The sequence below is a fragment of the Falco punctatus genome (assembly GCF_963210335.1).
Source record: "Falco punctatus genome assembly, chromosome: 10".
Classification (NCBI taxonomy): Eukaryota; Metazoa; Chordata; class Aves; order Falconiformes; family Falconidae; genus Falco; species Falco punctatus.
In genome coordinates this window covers 19038401-19056794 of record NC_137590.1, presented here as the reverse complement: position 1 = coordinate 19056794, position 18394 = coordinate 19038401, and the positions used below count along the sequence as shown (strand labels likewise).

General features: G+C 54.2%; 1 protein-coding gene across 10 annotated transcripts in view; it reads left to right on the top strand.

Moving 5' to 3' along the window:
- The first annotated feature begins 624 nt into the window (after positions 1-624).
- The window catches only part of MYRF (myelin regulatory factor), a 68696-nt gene continuing 50926 nt past the window's right edge, over positions 625-18394 (top strand). For 9 of the 10 annotated variants that reach the window (XM_080403816.1, XM_080403812.1, XM_080403809.1 and 6 more), the window contains exon 1: positions 625-3978. In XM_080403816.1, the coding sequence (XP_080259942.1) occupies positions 3933-3978 (46 nt within the window). In that variant the 5' untranslated portion in view covers positions 625-3932. Of the gene's footprint in view, positions 3979-5611; positions 9734-18394 lie in introns of those variants that run through there. The other variant, XM_080403810.1, reaches the window with a different exon arrangement.

Genomic DNA, 18394 nt, shown 5'->3' with positions numbered 1-18394 from the left:
GTCAGACGGGCTGTCTTGTCAAAGATAATGTATATTTTAGGATGTAACCACTACCCTGTCCTGGCTGACATACTAAAATACCTCCGGATAGCTAAGGACGCCACCTAAATCCAGTTCACAGGATCCAAGTGATGGTTTCAGTACATCCTATTTAAAGCAGTGCAAAATGTATACAGTATTGCCTAACTGTCCCTCTCTGAAATGCCAATGAGGCTGATTAGCACAGTCTCAAGTCTAGGGAGGTGCAGCGGCACACTGAGTGTGATTAATTTTTTTTTCCCCTTTTTTTTTGTAAGCAAGCCAAAGGAAACCAGACAAAAAGCAGGGACTGAGGAAGACTGCTGGTAGGTAACCACCTTTGACAGGGACACATCCCAGTTGCCCCTGTAGTGAAATTCAGCAATGTTTCTAGTAACTTGGGTGGTTTTCAGATGGAAATCAAATCCGATAGAGCCTTAATATACTAAACAAATGGATATATGGCCACTGAGTATGTAATGCATAAACTATTAGTATGAGACGCCAAGTATTCCAGCATCTCCAGCAGCTAAGCAGCAGCTTCTTTGGCGTCCGATGGCACAGTCGCATTGGGAGCAATCTTACATCTCTTGACCCAAATGCTGAATTATTTTTTTGTTTTAAACTGGACTTTGAAATTTAGCGCTGGAGGGAGCAACAGCCACACCTTCCGTGAGTAATATCCCTCCTCCACCCCCTTCTTGGCTCACATTCCCAACCGACCGCATGGGATAGGAGAGCGGTGTTTACAGAGAGTGTGACCCGAGGAAACGGGAAACGGGGAAAGTAGCGTGCGCGCGTGCGTGCGTGTGTGTGTGTGTGTCTGTGTGTCTCTGTGTGTGTGTGTGTCTCTGTGTGTGTGTGTGTCTCTGTGTGTGTGTCTGTCTGTCTGTCTGAGGGGGACAGGCACAGGAACAGACACAGGAACAGGGGATGTGGGCTGGCAGGGAGGGAGAGCAGCAGAGGGGAGATGGCAGGAAGGAAAGCAATCGGCATGCCGCGATGGGGACTGGATTCCGATCCCCTGCACTGCCTTCTGTGCGGTAATAGCGGATCAGCTCTTCTGGGTTCAGATCTGTAGTATCTCTTGGGAATTACACGAGCACAACCCTGAAATGCTGGATTCTGAGCTCATTGCAGTAAGGGACCAGCTGCTCTTTCCCCTTTTGGGAAGGGATGAGGTTGGCACGTACCTCGGCGCATCAGGAGCATGTGCCCCACCAGCCTTTTCCCTTTAATTAGGTCCAGGAAGGGGCACAGCAGCACCGCTTGGGACAGAGAGCTGAGCAGTACTGAGAGGCAAGCGTGCACGAAGAAAAATAAGGTGAGAAGGACTCAAAGTGTCAATACGTTGCTTGATTCAGACACCAGGGAAGGAGCAAAAGTGAACCAGCCCTGGGAGGGAGTTAAGTCCAAGTGGCTGGGGGTCAGGAGACACGGCTGGTGTTCACAGGCTGCCTGCCTGACCTGGGACAAGTGCAGCCACTCAAACCTCTGGCTTCCCGGCGAAAAGTGGGAGTGAGATTTCTTAACCGCTGGTGGATCTTGCTCTAACGGTAATGCAGTACATGGTACTGCACGAATGGTACCACACAGGTGAGATGGTGCTGAGCCTACCTGCTGAGACACTGCGGCCGTGCGCCGGGCACAAATACCTGGCTAGCTTAATGCTGTTGCCCATAAGGCACCAAGTTATTTCAGAAATTATTTCTGGGCCATTGGCCTGCCTGTTCTTGTGATAACTTCATAGCACGCATAGCACGGACAATAGAAATGAGTGTTTTGTTTATCCTGCTCCGCCCCCCCTGCCCCCCCGCCCCGTATATGCTTAGAGTATTTATGGGGAGGACAGTTTGCTGGGGGTGGCAGCCACTCTGCTGCAGCTGTGGTCGTTAGTGGGCTGCTCTCAGAGGGCTCTTCGTGTCTCGTTAGCGGGGTGCGTGGCCCTGGGAGGCTGGGGGGGGCTGGCTGCTCTGCACCCTGCCACAGGAGCGGTGTGCTGCGGGGCCACTCACACTGCCACTGAAGGAAGGTGTCACAGTTTGGTTATAAATGAGCTGCTGCTCAGGATTTTGCACCTTGGGGGTGGGGACCGTCAGGCAAAGACCCACGTGGTCGGTCCATAGGGTGACAAATCCAAGGCGGGTCGGTCTTAGGATCATTTGCCTTTCAAATCTTTTGATCATCTTTGGACTCAGTTTTAGGGTCCAATGCCTTAACGGGCAGGAACTTGTTCTTCTGCCAGCTTGGCCTGTTTACAGGTCCTTTTGCTGGCTTTGACAGTCACTGGTGAAGTGACCCAGAATAGCCTTGGCCTTCCCTTGTTGTTTTATTTTGCCCGAGCGGCTGAAGCTTCAGCTCCCTCCTGTCACTCCTGTGATTTATTAGCTGTCTCAGAGATGTTTAGGTGATGCACTGCAGGCCTGATGGCACAGGAATAAAGCTTAGGGGAGAGCAACGTGGCAGTGACCCGTCAGGGAGCGCAGGGGAGGTTCTGGAAGCAAGACCTGGCTGGGAGTGAGCAGAGACTCAAAGTGGGAGGCTTTCCAGTGTGCCGCTAGCACAGAGCTGGATGCCCAGGCCCTGCATGTGGCTCTGGGTGTCTTCTGCTGCGTTCTGAAGTGAAGCATGGGTGTACAGGGCTGAGTTCCCACTGGGAGGTCTGCTCCTGACATCTTCACGCAGGGGGCTCTTGCTGAGGACAGACAGCATGCTGCCGGGAGGACGGGGGCCTGAGGGTCAGAGGTTGAATCTTTAGCTGGGAGCATTTCATTTTGGGGTCTAACCTAGCACGGCCTGACATCCAACCTGGCACCGACCAGACTTAGGTCTGGGCCAGCACTCGGGCTCCCGGGCAAAAATACATTTTTGCTTCCTTCCCATGCAGCTTGTGCCTGAAGATGGGGGAGGTGAGCGTGTGCGCAGGGACAAGGGGCGTGGGGTAACAGAGAATAACAATTGTCTTAATGGAAAGAGAGAGGGAGAGAGAGAAGAAAAAAGGGCTGTTGAGCTCTTTCTCTCCATCCCCGAAATAATAGACCTATTACTATCCCCAAACCTCAGTCCCCCTCCCCTCCCCGCTCCCCTCCCCAGAGAAGAATTGGTCACTGCACAGCTGTGTGAGCAAGAAAAATATATTTATATATATAAGAGAATCTGCCCTTCTGAATTGGTTTGTGGGGATGGACAAAACCTCATTGTGCGCTTTATCTGCCCAGAAGAGAATAGTCCCACAGTCTCTGCCTGGCAGGGGCTCTGCGTTTGGTTAACTGTGGTCAGATAACTGTAACTTCATTTAGCTACTGTACTGTTATTTTTTTTTATTATTATTTGAGGCATTATTATTGATTGTGGCCACATCTGGGGAAGAAAACACAACTGTCCCTTCCCGCAGCCCCCGCACTGGAAGGACGTTTTAATTTTATTTTGGGGGATTTGAGGCTGGGAGTGGGGGGGGTCGAACCCAAGTGGGTTGCGCTGGGGCTTCAGGCCGTTGGAAGAAGCTGGGCTGCGGGGGGACGACCCCCGGGCGGGCGGGTGCTGGGGGAGCCCCGGGTACCGGGCGGGCTCTCCCTGCCGGCGGGGGCGCGCGCTGCCCGTGGCGGGAGGAGGGGGGGGAGGAGGAGGAGCAGCAGCAGCGGCGGGCCGGGGCACCGGAGGCGGGGAGGGCGGGAGGGAGGAGCGCGGCCGCGGCAGCCCGAGTCGGGCAGCGCTGGGCGGTGCGCGGCGGAGGCCGATGGGCAGCGGGCGGCCGCGCTCGGTGCCGGCACCGGCTCCGGGACCCCGCCGGGGCGGCGCGGGGCGCTGAGGGCGGCACCGGGGCTTCACCTGCGGAGCGGCCCCCGGAGCGGCCCGGGGGGATGCCCCGCTGCGGGCGCGGAGACTAGCCCGGCCGCCCGGTGCATGGCCCAGCTATGGAGGTGGTGGACGAGACGGAGGCTCTGCAGCGCTTCTTTGAAGGTAAGAAGGTGCCCGCTGAGCCACAGCTCTTCGGCCACAGCCCGGCCGGGCTCCTGGTGGCCCCTGGGGACAGCAACCGCCTCGTCCGGCACCGGAGTGACCCCAGGTCCCCACGCCTGGGCAGGACGCCAGCGCGCATCCTCCGGCGTGGGGTCCGAGCTGGAGGTTTAAGCACACCGAGGGCTGCGAGCGTGTTGCATCCTATGGTACGGTGCGGGCACCCCGGCCAGGACCTTGCCGTGGCCCTCGCCCGTCCTCGGAGCAGGCACCAGGGTCCTGACGGTGGCTCTGGCATATGGATTGCAGGCGTCGCCGTGGGGCCAAGCCCCCGGCCACCCTCCCTGCTGGCCTCAGGACCGGCAGCCCCCCAGCCTGCCCCCGGAGCTGTGGCCGCTGGGCGCAGCGTGTTGAAGCAGGGTCACCGCTCTGGGCTTTGCTGGGGAAATCGCCCCTCTTTGGTCACGAAGACAGCTGATCCCACGGTGGTGTGTCCGGCAGGGGACCCCACACCAGCTCTTCATCTGTAGGCCAGCACTGTCCAGCCAGAGCCCGGACCCCTTTGGGCACCACGTGTCTGTGGATCAGAGTCTCCTTCCCATCGGTGCAAACCAAAGGCAGCTTTTACTGAAACCCAGTGGTGGAAAAGTGATTGTAAGGAGAATTTGGCCTCTCTGTCAAGCAAGGGTGGAACACAGTTGCTCGTGGCAGCTGAGGGGTTGGTAGGGCTGAACTGTGTGGCTGGGGAGGCGTTGGGACTCCAACGCCCTTTGCTGTTCCTCCCTCGGCTCAGTGTTTCTTCTCCCCGGTCTGGCTTTGTTGGCACACTTTGCTCTTCCTTGTTGAAGGTATTGTTGCTTCTCTCTTTCACTTGTCTTTGTTTCTCTCTTTGTGGGGCTGTGCCCCGCACCACATGCCCCTTGTTCTCTGGTGGGCCGTTTGCCAGGTGGAGGTTCTGGCTGCACGGGCTGTGCCACCTTGGTGTGAGCCCCTGGCACACAGATGCACTGGTCGAGGGGAACAGTGCGCCCATCCTAGCAAGGCTCCGTTGCGTTAGCAGGTCCTGTTGCCAGTGGCGGAGCTGGGGTTGGGGACCCCGGTCCATGGAGAGCAGGCTGTGTGCATGGGTCAGCTCTGGAGCCTGGATCCCCTCTGGAGTCCTCGTGCTGTGCTTCGCCTGCGGTAGGATGGGGCAGCGTGCTGTCTGCTCCGCTGAGCTGCTCACTTGGTGTCGCCTGGGGCAGTTGGGGTGGGAGGACTGTGCCCCTCCTGTTCCTTTGGCTGCTGGAAGGACTTAACCTGGGGAGGAATGCAAAGATGCACCACAAACAGAAGATGCTCTCAGGAGTGAACAGGGGCTCAAGCTGCGTACTTCTCACTTTCCTCTCCTCTGGCATCCCTGTGGTGCCTCAGTAATGCATCTCTTCTTCAAAGGAAAAAAAGCATCCCGTTTGTTCCAGCCGTGGTTCTGGATTCCCAGGAGCAACAGGATTAGCAAGGATGGGAAGCCTCGCCATGCGGGCTCTTATCGTGTGCTCCCAGCCTGTGTTCTCTTCAGCCTTGAGGGGGCTTGTTTTGTGTTTAGGGTTTCACTTGGACCAATTTCCTAAATCTTGCCCCCCCCCCCCCCCCCCCCCCCCCCCGCCTCCTCTGAGCATCAAGCACCTCCCCGGCAGCCTGCACAGCCCTTGCTCAGCACCCCGGTGTTACTTACAGGCATTAGACTTCAGCTGTCCGGCTCTTCTTTTCGTTTGTGGAAGTAGCATTTCTCTCTCTCACCCACAGCATCTTTTTATAGGGTGGAAAGTTTCTTTCTTTGTCTGTCTGTCTCATTCTCTCATTTGGGTGATCCTGCTTGAGCAGGGAATACGGCAAGGTGCCCTCAGGAGGTTCCTGCCCATCTCCATCATTCTGGGATTCTTTCTCTCTTTTTCTTTTTTTCTTTTTCCTTTTTGCATCCTTTTATCTTTGTTTTTTGGTTTGTTTTTTTTTCTTTTTGTCTCTCTCCTCCTTTCTCTCTCTTTTTCTTTTTTGAATTAAAGCCATCTGGTCCTTGTAAAAACCGAGAGTGAAGGAAACTGGGGCTGAAGGATATTTCTTAGCCTCTGATATTTGCTTACTTGTATTTTTAGAACTTCTCTGAGCTTAATTTTTTTTGTGGAGCCCAACATGGCTGTTTATTTTGTTTGAGCAGCTAGATCCCTTTGGCGGTGTTGTTAAAGAGCATCTGTTACAACACAGTGTTTGAGGGTGAGAGGGGAAGAGGAGAAAGTTTTATTATGAAGGGTTGCTGCTCGGTTCAGTTTATGCAGTGAGTGAAGAAACAAAGTACTTTCCTTTTTTGCACGTTGTAATCGTGGTGCTCTGAAGGAGTATGTGGCCAAACTGATCCTCTGTTGTTTGGAAGTGAAGGTCAGTCTGTGCCTTAAACTGCTAGCTTTGCAGCCACAGAGCCAGATTTGCCCTGGAATCTTGCTGTCCTGAAGAATTAATGGTTTCTGTACGTGTAATAGAGTGGTGAACAATAGATCTGTTAGAGTTTATTAATTTGCAGGAATAAATTCATTAGTAGAACTGATTCCTTGCTCCCATCGTTTCTTTAAGAGGTGTCTGCTGATTCCCTTCCTGGAGGGAACACGTGTTCAAATCATATTTTTTTTCTTACAGCGAAATATTTTTTTCTTCTCACAGATCATCTTCTCACCAAGTGGAGATTTTACACTAAAGGGATTTCTTCCTGTGCACTGAAAACCCTGAAATAATTTGGGAATTCCCTTTCCTTTGCCTGTCTCTGATTTGCACAGGATCTGAGCCTGGTGTAAGCAATCCCACCACATTTAAGAGTAATCCTTTAGTGCTTGTGTAGCACTCGGTATTTCAAAGTGTCAGACAAGGATTAACTGGTCTCTTCTTGCAGACTTTTGGGGAGTGGGGGCTGTGCTGCCTGAGGTGTGGAAGAGAGTTGGTGTCTGTACTAATGCTGAGTCCTGGCGTTTGGCTGGCTCCAGCGACAGTGCGGCAGGTCCTGTCTGCAGAGCAAGGCTTGTCTGGGGGAGCGGGTGCTCCTGAGCACTGAGGACCAGTTGCCTGCCTCTGGTTTTCTCAGCTGCAAGAGATGGGCTTTTATTTTCGTCAGGATGGCTCCCAGTATCTGCTTGGGCAGGGTAATCTTGCTTCCCTGGAATGGAGTTGTCTGCTCTGTGAGGATGAGGTCTGAGACATGCAAGGACGGAGAAGTGGGAGAATGATATGAAAAGTCCAGGGCTGTGCCCTGATGTTTGGGAAGGGGCCAGGGGAAAACATACTGAGTCTATAGGAAAAGAGATGGGTCAGGCTTAACTTCACAATCCCTTGGGATGCAGATGCTGTGAACGCGGGTCTGGCTGGCAGCATGGCCTCTGAGCATCCTCAGGGCGGGCCTGTCCCATGTTACAGGGATTGTCACTGTCCTGGTTTGCGTTAGCACAGCTGGTAAACCTGTGTGGTGGTGCCCAGGACCATCCAGCTGAGGAGAGCTTGGGCAGGCAGCTGGGACAGCTCGCAGGCAGAGAGCGTGGGATGCTGCGGGTTCTGGCACTGGAGGTAAAGGAGCTCAGTTTGGTCTTTCCATAGTATTGGGAGTGTTTACCCAGAGCATTTGTATTTTGTATCAAAGGAAAAGTAGGGAGTTGAAAGCGTCTGACCCTTGGCTGGCATCCTGCTAGAAACCTTACCTTCCTCCCTGCCTACCACTCGCGTAAGGGAAACAGTTACGACAGAGCTCAGCTATTTGGGATCCCTCTCTCTCTCTCGGCTAATTTATGAGATAAGAGGTTGTTAAAGAATGTATATCGGGAAAGATGTGCAGAGCAGGGCTTGGGGGGCAGGGGAGTGGGTGGTTTGGCAGATGGCTGAATGGCGTTAGGGCAAGAAATGGACAAAGAATAGTGAACACTAAAAGTTTGGAGGATTTTGGGTTGGGAAAGACAGGTGTTGGTTAAACAGAAGGGACCAGATTTCACTGAGGGCATGCAAGTCCTGTGAAACGAAGCAACTCTTTCCAGTTTTTCATGCAGCAGCACTCAGAAGCGTGTGTTTGCTGAGCAGCCGTGTGTGCATGAGCGGGGGCTGCCGGTGGGTGCGTGCTGCTGGAGGGGCTGCAGCAGCCTCTGAGCTGGGAGGGAGCAAATGACCACTGGGAGCTTTATTGGCAAGGCAGCAAGCGTGTTTGTATTAGTGAATGTTTTTGCCCGTAGGAGTGTATCTGTTTGGGTGTTAGTGGGTATGGGTTGCTTTGTTGTGATCTTTGTTGTGTGTTGTGGAGCACTTTGTGTATGTGGGTAGGAAATGCTGCCTTGCAGCCCTGCAAGGAGAGGTCTGGGCCGTTGCCCCATTTTCCTTGAATGAAAAAATGGAAAATGACGAGGCTGAGGCAGAGACCTGAATCCAGGACTCCTGGGTTTGCATCTTGTCCACCATGCTGTGTCGTATGGGTCGGGTCTCTGCTGTGTGTCTGCAGGAGGATTTGGTGGTGGACAGGAATGGGTGGAGAAGGACTTCGCTGGTGAAACTTTCACTGATGTAAACGAGTGAAGCCGTGAGCTTAAAGGAAGAGGAATGATGGTTTCTCTTCAGAGCTGGCCAGCACCTCATGAAGTGTCCCTGAGCTGGAAGGGCTCTGGCTGCCAGCAGTGCTGGTGACCCAGCCTGTGAGTTACAGCTCGCTGGGGGTCTGCTGACCCACGGGGGCACCTTCAGTTTCTGCCAGGCAGCAGGTTGGGGGATAGTGTAAGAGAATCACAGAGTAACAGGGGACTGCTTTGGAGTCCTCCTGGCTGCTTAGGGATGCAGGAGGGAGGCTGCTGGTTTCTTGAGGCTGCAAATGCTGGGAACAGAAAGGGAAGGAGGACAGCAGAGCCGGGACCTCTAGAGCAGAGGCTGTGGTCCGTGGTGATGCGGCGCGGCCAGCAGAAGCTGTGCACACAAACCAGGGCAGCTGGCCCTGCATATGGTTTTGGGTGCCTGGACTTGATGTAGCAATGCAACTACAGCAGATGGGAGCATTTAGTTTCTTAGCATTTTGCGAAAGAAGGGCTTTTAGGGGAGCTGGGTTTCATGCTCACTGTTCACCCTCTGCCTGTTTGGTGGCTGCCTGGCCCTTAGCCTCCGCGTGCCCCAAATGCATCTTCAGGCTCTGATGCTGTGCTGGAGAGAGGCTTTCCCGCACCGCTGGTGGGGAGCTGTTTGATGTGGCCAGCGCAAAGGCAGAGGGAAAGCATTGGGAAAAAGCTGTGGAAAATCGTGGGCTCTGTGTGAAAAGCACAACGTGATCTTTGCTGCATGTCGCTGTGGGTCCTTTGTGCCTAGACCCGACTCTCGGGAGGAGCGGGCTTGGGGACGCAGTGGCTTTGCAGTGTGACAGTCTCTCCGCGGCCTGGCTGGCGCAGTGGGGAAGGTAAGAGGCTTTATGTGGAGCGCTTTGCTGAACGGAGTTAGCCCGTGACAGAATGGTCCTGGGGAACCTGGTACAGCACAAACACATGACCATCCCTCCTGGTAATCCCCTCACAGACCCAAATCCCAGAGTGTAGCAGCAGCCTCCCAGCTTCCTCCCTGGCCCTCCCACTCTTCCCTGAGGGAATAGAAAAACCAGCAGGCAGCAGCCCTGGGACCTCAACCAGCTGAGCTAGGCAGCATAATGACAGAGGGAGAGAGCAGGGACGCAGCGGGAGCTTGACATCTGCTCTCACCATGCTCAGGATGCGCTGGATCCGAGCAGGTAACAGCACAGATCCCCCAACCCTTCCACAGCTCAGCTTGCTTTCCCCTCTGCCTCTCCATCTCTCTCCAATGTGATTGCCTTCTGATCCTCCTCTCTCTGCCCTCCGTTTCGAGCTTCCCCTGCCCACCCGGCTCGGGGTCTGCCTCTGGTCAGCACATGCCCTCAGCAAGAGCAGGTAACGTGAGGCTGCTGGTGAGCCCAGCTCCATCCTAGGGCCTAGGCAGAGGATGGAAAAGAGAAAAACGTTCCCTTGAGCTCATCAACCAGTGGTCTGCAGTGCTTGGCTGTGGCCCAGGGGCTTTCCTGGGCACAGGGGGAAGCTGGCATCTCCATCCCAGCCGGACCAACAGGAGGAGCTTCCCAGAACCTTCAGCCAAAGCGCTTGTCCTCGTCTGCTTCTCAGGGCAACGCTAGTGCAAAACAGTCTGCCACTTCCAGCAAGGTCTCGTGACCGTGCTGGTATTTCTTTGGGGTCTGCCCTCTCTCCCCAGTTTCCCCAAAACTCCTTTTTCCTGGGTGGGAAAAGGGCAGGAGACATCCAGATGGAGTAAGGCCAGAGCGCTGTTCACAGGAGGGTGGATCCCTTCAGGCATCTGATAAAGAGTGGGTTGTGATTCAGAAAGAGCAACGTGAGCGCCTGCCCGCAGGGGCTCCGTCGGGACGGGGAGAGGTACTTTGCCCGTGTTCTGGTTAATGTATCTTCCACAGGTTGGCGTCCCGGGAGTGACACCTGGATGCGGACCAGGAGGGGTTTGGGAAGAGCAGATGAGAAGGGAGTCGTGCTGGAGGTGTGAGCGGGCCGATGGAAGTGGGCATGCTGGTGACTCAGAGATCCAGCTGACCCACGCTGCTCCCTGGGCTGGGGTTGTGCTGCATGCAAGGATGTGGGGAAGAGATGCCCGTCAAGAAGGAGCCTTACTGGGATGCTGGATAGGCAGGGTTTCCCTCCGCTCCCTCACCCTTTTCTACTACAGCAAAGCATTGGCTAGGGCTGGCCTTCTAGGACCAGAGACATCCCAGCTGTCATTCACTGGAGGCAAGAAATGCAGAGAAAAATGGCTTTGGGGCACAGTTAGCCTGGAGAGACCTGGGCATCACCTGGAGAAGTGCAACCCACCAGAGCGGTGCATAGGGAAGCCGCTCTCCCCATGGGCTTTCTGCCTCCTGTCATGGTTCAGCGGTGGCCTTTTTGCTTTCTGCTGTCACCCTGGTTTATGCCCTGCTGCTGTTCTCTGCCTGTGGTCACTTAGTGAGAAATAAAAGCAGGAGAGGCCTTTCAAAGAAGGGAGATAGGGACCTGCTGTACTTGCCCTCTTCTGTTTAGCAGCCTTGTGGATTCCTCCTGCTGGGACAAGACCTGCGTGATCTGGAGCTGCGAGCTGTGCTAGGAGGGTGTCAGGCTGTGGCCAACGAACCCCTGGCCCACAGCAGTGCTGCAGGTGCCTGCCCTTCCTCCGTGCTGCCCAGACAGGGTCCTCGACCATGGCCTGGCATCCCTCCACTGTATCCCTGCCTGGGGATTTCCCTGCCCGGGGCTGGCGTTGCTCCGGCAGAGCTTTGCAGAGCTTGCCAGGTAACCCCCTTGCCTCTTCCCAGTAGTGTTGCTGACTGGACTTGGACTTTGCACTGCCTGATAAGAATCCCAGTAAGCTAAATGTGTATGAGGAATGATTAACCAACATGTGTGTTGCCAGAGGACAGAGGAGCAGCTGTGACTGGAGACACAAAACAGGAACACAGGAACAGGCTTGTGGCTTTTGGGCCCGAGCTGGTGCTTGCCGGGTGCTCCTGCCGTGCACCAGCTCATGGGGCAGCATCACTCAGGAGAGACAACCCACACTGTGGCCTCCTTGCTGCTTTCCAGGCAGACAGGCAGACACCAGAACCAGGGATGGACAGGGAGGGATGAGACTGTGTCCGATCAGCAGGGGAGGTGCAGAGTCCGAGGGGGGTACTGCTGCCGTGTAGGGAAGAGGGGCCCTTAGAAGCAGAGGGTGGATTGCATTGGACACTACACTTGGCTATCCTTTGGCTCCCACTTATGGTTTCATGGGTATACCCTCTTATTCCCACTGACTAGCACACCTTGGCATGCCCTTGTTTATCCTCCAGACCTTCCTTCTCCTGTTGGCACCGTTTGTCCTGCACAACAGGGACAGAGGACATCTCCTGCCTGGTCTGGTGGAGGTGGGTGGGCTGGTCAGCCCAGGACCCTCTGCTCCTTGCTGTCTTGCAGCACACCCTGGAGCGTGTTCAAGGCACGTTTGAATGAAAGGCGTCCGTCCCGAGGGAAAATGTACCATGATACTCAGGGTCCATCACTTATCTCATTGAACTTTGTTTTGGTGCAGTTACTCAAAATGACGAAAGGGAGATGTGGGAGCCAGGCGGCAGGGCTGGGGAGAGCGGCCAGCCCCGGCTGCGAAGCGGAGATGCTGGGTTTGTTGTGGAATGAGAGCAACCAGTTGCTGATTTTGCTGGCTTGTGGGGTGGTGGGGAGGAGAGTTGGTTGGAAAGGTCAAGGCCGGAGTTTTAAACAGCCTTGGTGTGCTCAGATCCAGGATTTGAGGGTAGAGGCCAGGGTGGGCCAGGGGGAGCAGTCTTGGGAGTGCCAGGCAGCTGTGATCGTAATCCCGTGACATCTCCAGGGCTAGGGCCAGTGTGCAGGGCTGCAGGCGGAGGCAGGAGTCCTTTCCTCTGCTGCAGCACAGTATCGATGCTTCTTTCACATCCCAGTTGCTGTGACAGACCAGCCTGGCCATAGGAAAGCTGGCATCAGTCTCTGCAGCGGTTAAACTTTTCTTAGCCTCTCTGGTTTATCCTGCATTTCTTTTTTTCCTCACTTTCCCCCCTCCACATCCCTCATCCCTTTTGCTCTATCCACTCTTCTTCGGCTGCTCTCATCATTTTTTTGTAGTGTATTGAAGGAGATGTACTGAATTATGCCCTAAGTACTTGCAAACTGCATCAGCAAGAGCAAAAAAAGGGGGGCTGTGCCTGCAGAGCAGCGTGCAGTGTGAGCAGAGACTGAGCAGGCTAGCTGAAGCAGCGTGGGATGGGACCAGAAGTGAATAAGGAGCTGATAGGCACGTGCAATGCCAACAGCCGTGGTCTAGCTCTGATGAGATCTCTGCATTTTTAAAAAGAGCAATTAAAGCAATATTTTCTGGGGCTGATTTTTTTTTTTTTTCCTGTACAGTCTTTTGCCATCACCCCCATGTTGTGGCAGCATATTATCTTGGGAGACTCAGAGTGCCAAACTGATCTGGTTTTTTTACCCAAGGAGAAGAAGATGGTAACTGGTGGGGAGGAGGCCCTGCAGAAGGCGTGGGGGTGGGCGTGGGAGAAGATTTATGGAAGACACAGGCAGGGTTTCTGAAAGAGTTGGTGGCCCAATTCCTGCAAGCTGGCTGTCTGCTTTGGTGGCGAGGGACCCCAGAGCATGCCAGGGCGCTCCTGCTCACAGCCTTGAGAAGCGGGCAGAGTATAAATAATACATTCAACTTAATTTGGAATAGGATGATTCACTTCGTTTGTGTCTGGTGATACTTATTAATCAACAGTTATCGTTTACGACTTTTAATCCCATGTGCTGACTACATCTGACTGCTAGATATCTCGATAAACAGGAAACCAAACAACTTATCAGCCCGCTTGATCTTGGCTTATCTTTTCTGTTATGACAAGCAATGGTTGTGGACATTGATTCCTTAAAGCACTAAAGGGTGTGCTTTGACTTTATTGGAAATGAAACACCTGCTTAAGTAAAGGAAAAGCTTAAAAACTGTGCATTATAAGGGCCATCAAGCCATTTCACAGGTGGCTGCTTGCTGATAATATAATCAATGCTCCACTCAGTATCAGGACAGAAACGGTCTTTTCCCTGATGAGGTCCCATCCAAACAAAAATCTGAGGTCAATGAGAAGCTCTGGGCAGGGAGGAGTAGGAGGGCTTCTGCCCATCTCTCCTCCCTCCTGTCTGTTTTAATTCTGTCTTTGGAAAGGCGTTGGGATGGAGAAGTGGGTGGTGATGAGTTTTCACATGCAGCATGGTGGAACGTGTAGTGAAGGGAGAGGAGTGACAAATAATATTTCAAAACTCATCTCATTGGTGTTGAGGGGAAACAGCCATGTGTGGACCTGCAGGCTGGGGACAGGCTGCAGAGCCCAGAATGAGAAGTTTGGGTGCTGGAGGTTTTGCCTGGGCTGGGCAAGAGGAACTGGTCAAAAGTTAACCCAGTCCAACAGGATGGTCTTGTGGAACATCAGGGCAGGGACCTTTCCTACTCCTCTGCTTTTAGACACAGGTGCTGTGGCTCTGTTACACCCAGGAGCCAGCTGTGGGTGCAACAGATCATGGATGATCACCGATAGAGATTTTTGTCATGAATTTTCAGCACGGCTTTCTTAATTGAGCCAAGGCACAAATTTGTAGGTGATCATGTCATTGGGCCAAGTCTGGCTTTGGAAGAGATGTGAAGGATGCCAGCGACAGTAAGCTGTCATGTGTAGTGAAGCTGATACCAGGCACCACAAATATTTCCCGCTGCTGCTGCAGAGCGAGACCCTGTCAGGAGGGTGTAATGCGCGGGCTGGGATGCTTGCTGTTGGCTCTCTGAAGGAGAGAAGTGGCGTTAACTGGGCTTTTTTCTTTAAACCTTCTTTTCTGCAGTTTTGGAAACCAAAACACACTTGAGAGTGAGCCTTGAGAAGTAGGTAGCAGGAACGAGGTGGAGAAAGTTGGCCTGATGTGTCCTCATTTTGTGTTTTGGATGTGGGCTGCTCAGCCAGGGAACGATCCACGTTAGCAGAAGAGAAAAGGCCATGAGCTGTAGAAGCGCACGTTGCTCCCTGGCATAGTCACTGCCCAGAGGAGACCTGTGGAAGTCTCTGGTTTTACCCCCAAAACCTCAAGTTCTGTAGAAGTTGTTTCTTCTTTGATCAGCCTGTTGTTTAAATGGGTCAGGGTGGTATTTGTGGGTTTAAGGCTTTTGTCAGTGCAGGAGAACCATGTTAAATGTTGGTGGTTTTGCTGTTTCACAAACTGTATAGCACTCAGTAAACCCAGAGGCTTTGTGCCAATGAGCAGCTGGGCAGGCCCGTGTTGGTAAGGTGTCAGTCCTCATTGCTGGTTGTGTTGCAGCAGGGTGAGCTCCAAACCTCTTTGAACTGGCACTGGGAGACAGACAGTGCCCTGAAGTCTTTCTGGTTCAGGTGAAGGTTGGAAGAGCGGGGAGATGAGCCTCCCCACTCACAGAGGCAGCCAAGCCAGGGATAAAGTGACATCTCCCCTCCGTTCTTATCCCTGTCTGCTCCTCTATTCTTGCTTGCTGATTTCACAAGGCCCAGGCAGCAGCAGTAAGTCTTTCAATAAAATTGCCTTCTGATTTTCCTTACTTTGACAGTGTAAGTTCTTAACATAAAGGTGCCTAACTGAGTTTCAGGTTAGAAGGAACTATCAGATCTTCTAGCCTGACCCATATAACAGCTTTCAGCAATGCAGCCTCCAGCTGGAAACTGTGGAGGGATAACAGGTTTGGTGGGGTTTTTTTTTACTGCCACAGAGAATTTATCTATGAGATTGAGGTTAGCATCCTAGCTTTGCCAGGGAAACTGTGGGGCTTCTCATCACATGTGGTTGTGGGTTTGTGTTTCATCTGTGAAAAACCAACAACAACCAAACCCAACCAACCAACCAAGAAACCCATGGCTCTGGTTTGGGGCTTTTATGGGAAGGAATATGTCCTGTTGAACTGGGAGAAACTGGTTAGTCTTTGCCCTTGGCTCAGCCCTGAGGGTCTGTATGGGCTGAGGACTTCTCTGAGGGACTGGAGAAGTCAAAAAGACTTAGTGCAGGGTGTCAGAAATTGTCAGTAATTCACTTGCTTCTGCAGTAAGCTTTGTTTTTAAGAAAACAAAGACACAAATAAAAGAAGTTTGTGACCACAGCACAGCGTGCAGGTCCGTTAGCACATGGGTCTGACCTGCTGGCTGGTCTCAGTACAGGTCTCTGTAAAAGCAAGTTCTCTGTCTGTCCCGTCAGAGGCAGAGGCTGGGTCTGCTGGCTTCTTCCAGCAGATCTCCAGGTCTGCGTGCTCTTTTCTGTAGGGCTAAGCAGGCTTCTCTTCAGACAAAACAGTGGGCACGTCTGCAGATGTGTTAGAAGTTCTGGGCTCCAGCACGGTTTTACGGCATGAATCCAGGCAGTTCCCTGTTGCTTTGCCTGTGTCAGCCCTTTGTGTCACAGACTTGTACAATCTTGGGGCACGACCCATCACTCCCTTTCTCGTATCTGTGTAGCCCCCTGCGCAAGCGACGACACAGAAACAAGCGGCTGGTAATCTTGGGAATTTCCTTCACCCCGTGTGGGCAGAGATGTCTCAGGCACCAGAACTGTAGGCACAGGCAAAGAAAACTGAAAAGAACTGATGGAGGCTGCCATGGTTGTTCAAGGAGAGTGGACTGTCCTTCTGGGAATGAGCGGCTCTACCCTCCCTCCTGGTGCATGCCGGCGCAGGATGTGACAGTGGGGTGCGGGAGTGGGATGCAGGATGCAGGAGCAGAATGTGGGAGCGGGGTGCGGAAGCGGGGTGCAGGAGTGGGATGTGGGAGCGGGGCGTGGGAGCGGGAGCGGGGTGCGGGAGTGGGATGCAGGAGCGGGGCGCGGGAGCAGGATGCAGGAGCGGGGCGCGGGAGCGGGATGCAGAAGCAGGATGTGGGAGCGGGGTGCGGGAGTGGGATGTGGGAGCGGGGTGCAGGAGCAGGGTGTGGGAGTCAGGGTGCAGGAGCAGGGTGTGGGAGTCAGGATGCAGGAGCAGGATGTGGCAGCGGGGTGCAGGAGCAGGGTGTGGGAGTGGGATGCAGGAGCGGGGTGTGGGAGCGGGGTGCAGAAGCGGGATGTGGGAGAGGGTGCGGGAGTGGGATGCAGGAGCAGGATGTGGGAGCCAGGGTGCGGGAGCAGGGTGTGGGAGCGGGATGCAGGAGCAGGATGTGGGAGCCAGGGTGCAGGAGCAGGGTGTGGGAGCGGGGTGCAGGAGCAGGATGCGGGAGCCGGGTGCAGGAGCAGGATGCGGGAGTGGGGTGCAGGAGCAGGATGCGGGAGCGGGGTGCAGGAGCAGGGTGTGGGAGCAGGATGCAGGAGCAGGATGCGGGAGCCGGGTGCAGGAGCGGGATGCAGGAGCCGGGTGCAGGAGCGGGATGCAGGAGCAGGGTGCGGGAGTGGCAGTGGGCACGGCGGTACCTTGGACAGCAGTGCTGGCCTGGCTGGACCTTCCCAGCACCCTTCTCCGGCCAGGTCAGCTCTGGCTCCACGGACACCCACAGGCCGCAGGGTGACGGCAGTGTGCCCAGCCTCGGCACGACCATTGCAGGCGGTTTTGTGTTTGCAGGCGCAGGGAGGTGCACAAAGCTGAATGTCCCATGAAATTCAGCTCTAGACCTAAGGCATAAGTGCCAACTCTTTGCTAGTGACGAGGCGTTGCTCTTCCCTAGCCTCTTGTGTGTGAGCGGACTTCTAGGAGAATCTGCAGAGGGGAAAGTGCCTTTTCTATCATGACAGACCCCAACCTGCACAGTGAACCCCCAAAAGAAGCAGAGTGCGGGTCTGGTGGGGGTGGATCCTGCCTGCAGAGTGCATTCGTGCTGTGCCAAAGGCATCCCCGGGTCTGCCACAGAGGAAAGGGGGGAACCAAAGCTTAGAAAACTCTGTGCTGTCTTGGGGGAGTTTTGAGTGGCTGAAACTCTTGTCGTTTATCTTCTTGCCTCAGCTTCCCCCTGCCAGAATTGGTCACAGTCACCACCACAGCGGTTCTAGCCTTTTAGGTCACCTGTCATTTCGCGGCTCCCAGTGCTGCTCATAGGCAGTGAGGGATTGTCCTCCAGCCTTTGGAGGGAGCTTAGCTCCAGAATGGATTTAACATTTCTCTTCTGAGGTTAACGAATGGTTTGTCACTTGTGTGTCAGCTTCCAGGGATGCTCCTTTCACAGCCGGGGGCTGGTTGGAAGGCTCGGAGCAAGGGATGGACCCAGTGTGCTGTGTACGCCTGGCAGGAGCGGGACGAAGCCTGTGCCCTCCCTGCTCCCCTTCCATGGACAATTCCTGATTTATGGAGCTGCAGTCACATGTGCTGTGAATGAATTTTGCTAATAGAGCCCTCTCGGAAGGATCAGTGAGCTACAGTGGGGATAAGGAGATAGGAAAATATTGTCAAAAGTGTTCCTGACCTGCTGAAAATTCTAAATCAGCTTCTGATCACTGAGTTACCTCTGAAACCTTTGCCCGTGACTCAGCGATGTGGAGAACCTGAAGGACAGTCAAACAGTGAGTGGGCCATGTTTGTGGGTTTGGTTTGCTCTCCCTGAGCTTCTTGTATCTGTCGAGGCACTGTTTGCTGCCTCTGCGCTGTGATAGATTCGGAGCACTGTGGCCTCTGCAGCTAGGAGGGGCCTCCAAGACACCCGAGAGGCGCATTGCTCCTGGAGCATCTCTTGGAGAGTTGTGGTTTATAGTTTCCAAAAGAGGGTGCCCGGTAATGCTAACACTCGTGTTTATTGCAATCAGATATGAGCCCGCTGTGGCCGTGCTGTGCCAGCGTGGGGGAGCAGATGGTCCCTGACCGGCATGTTTTACCTCTCTGGGAAAGCTGTTGCTGCCTGCTG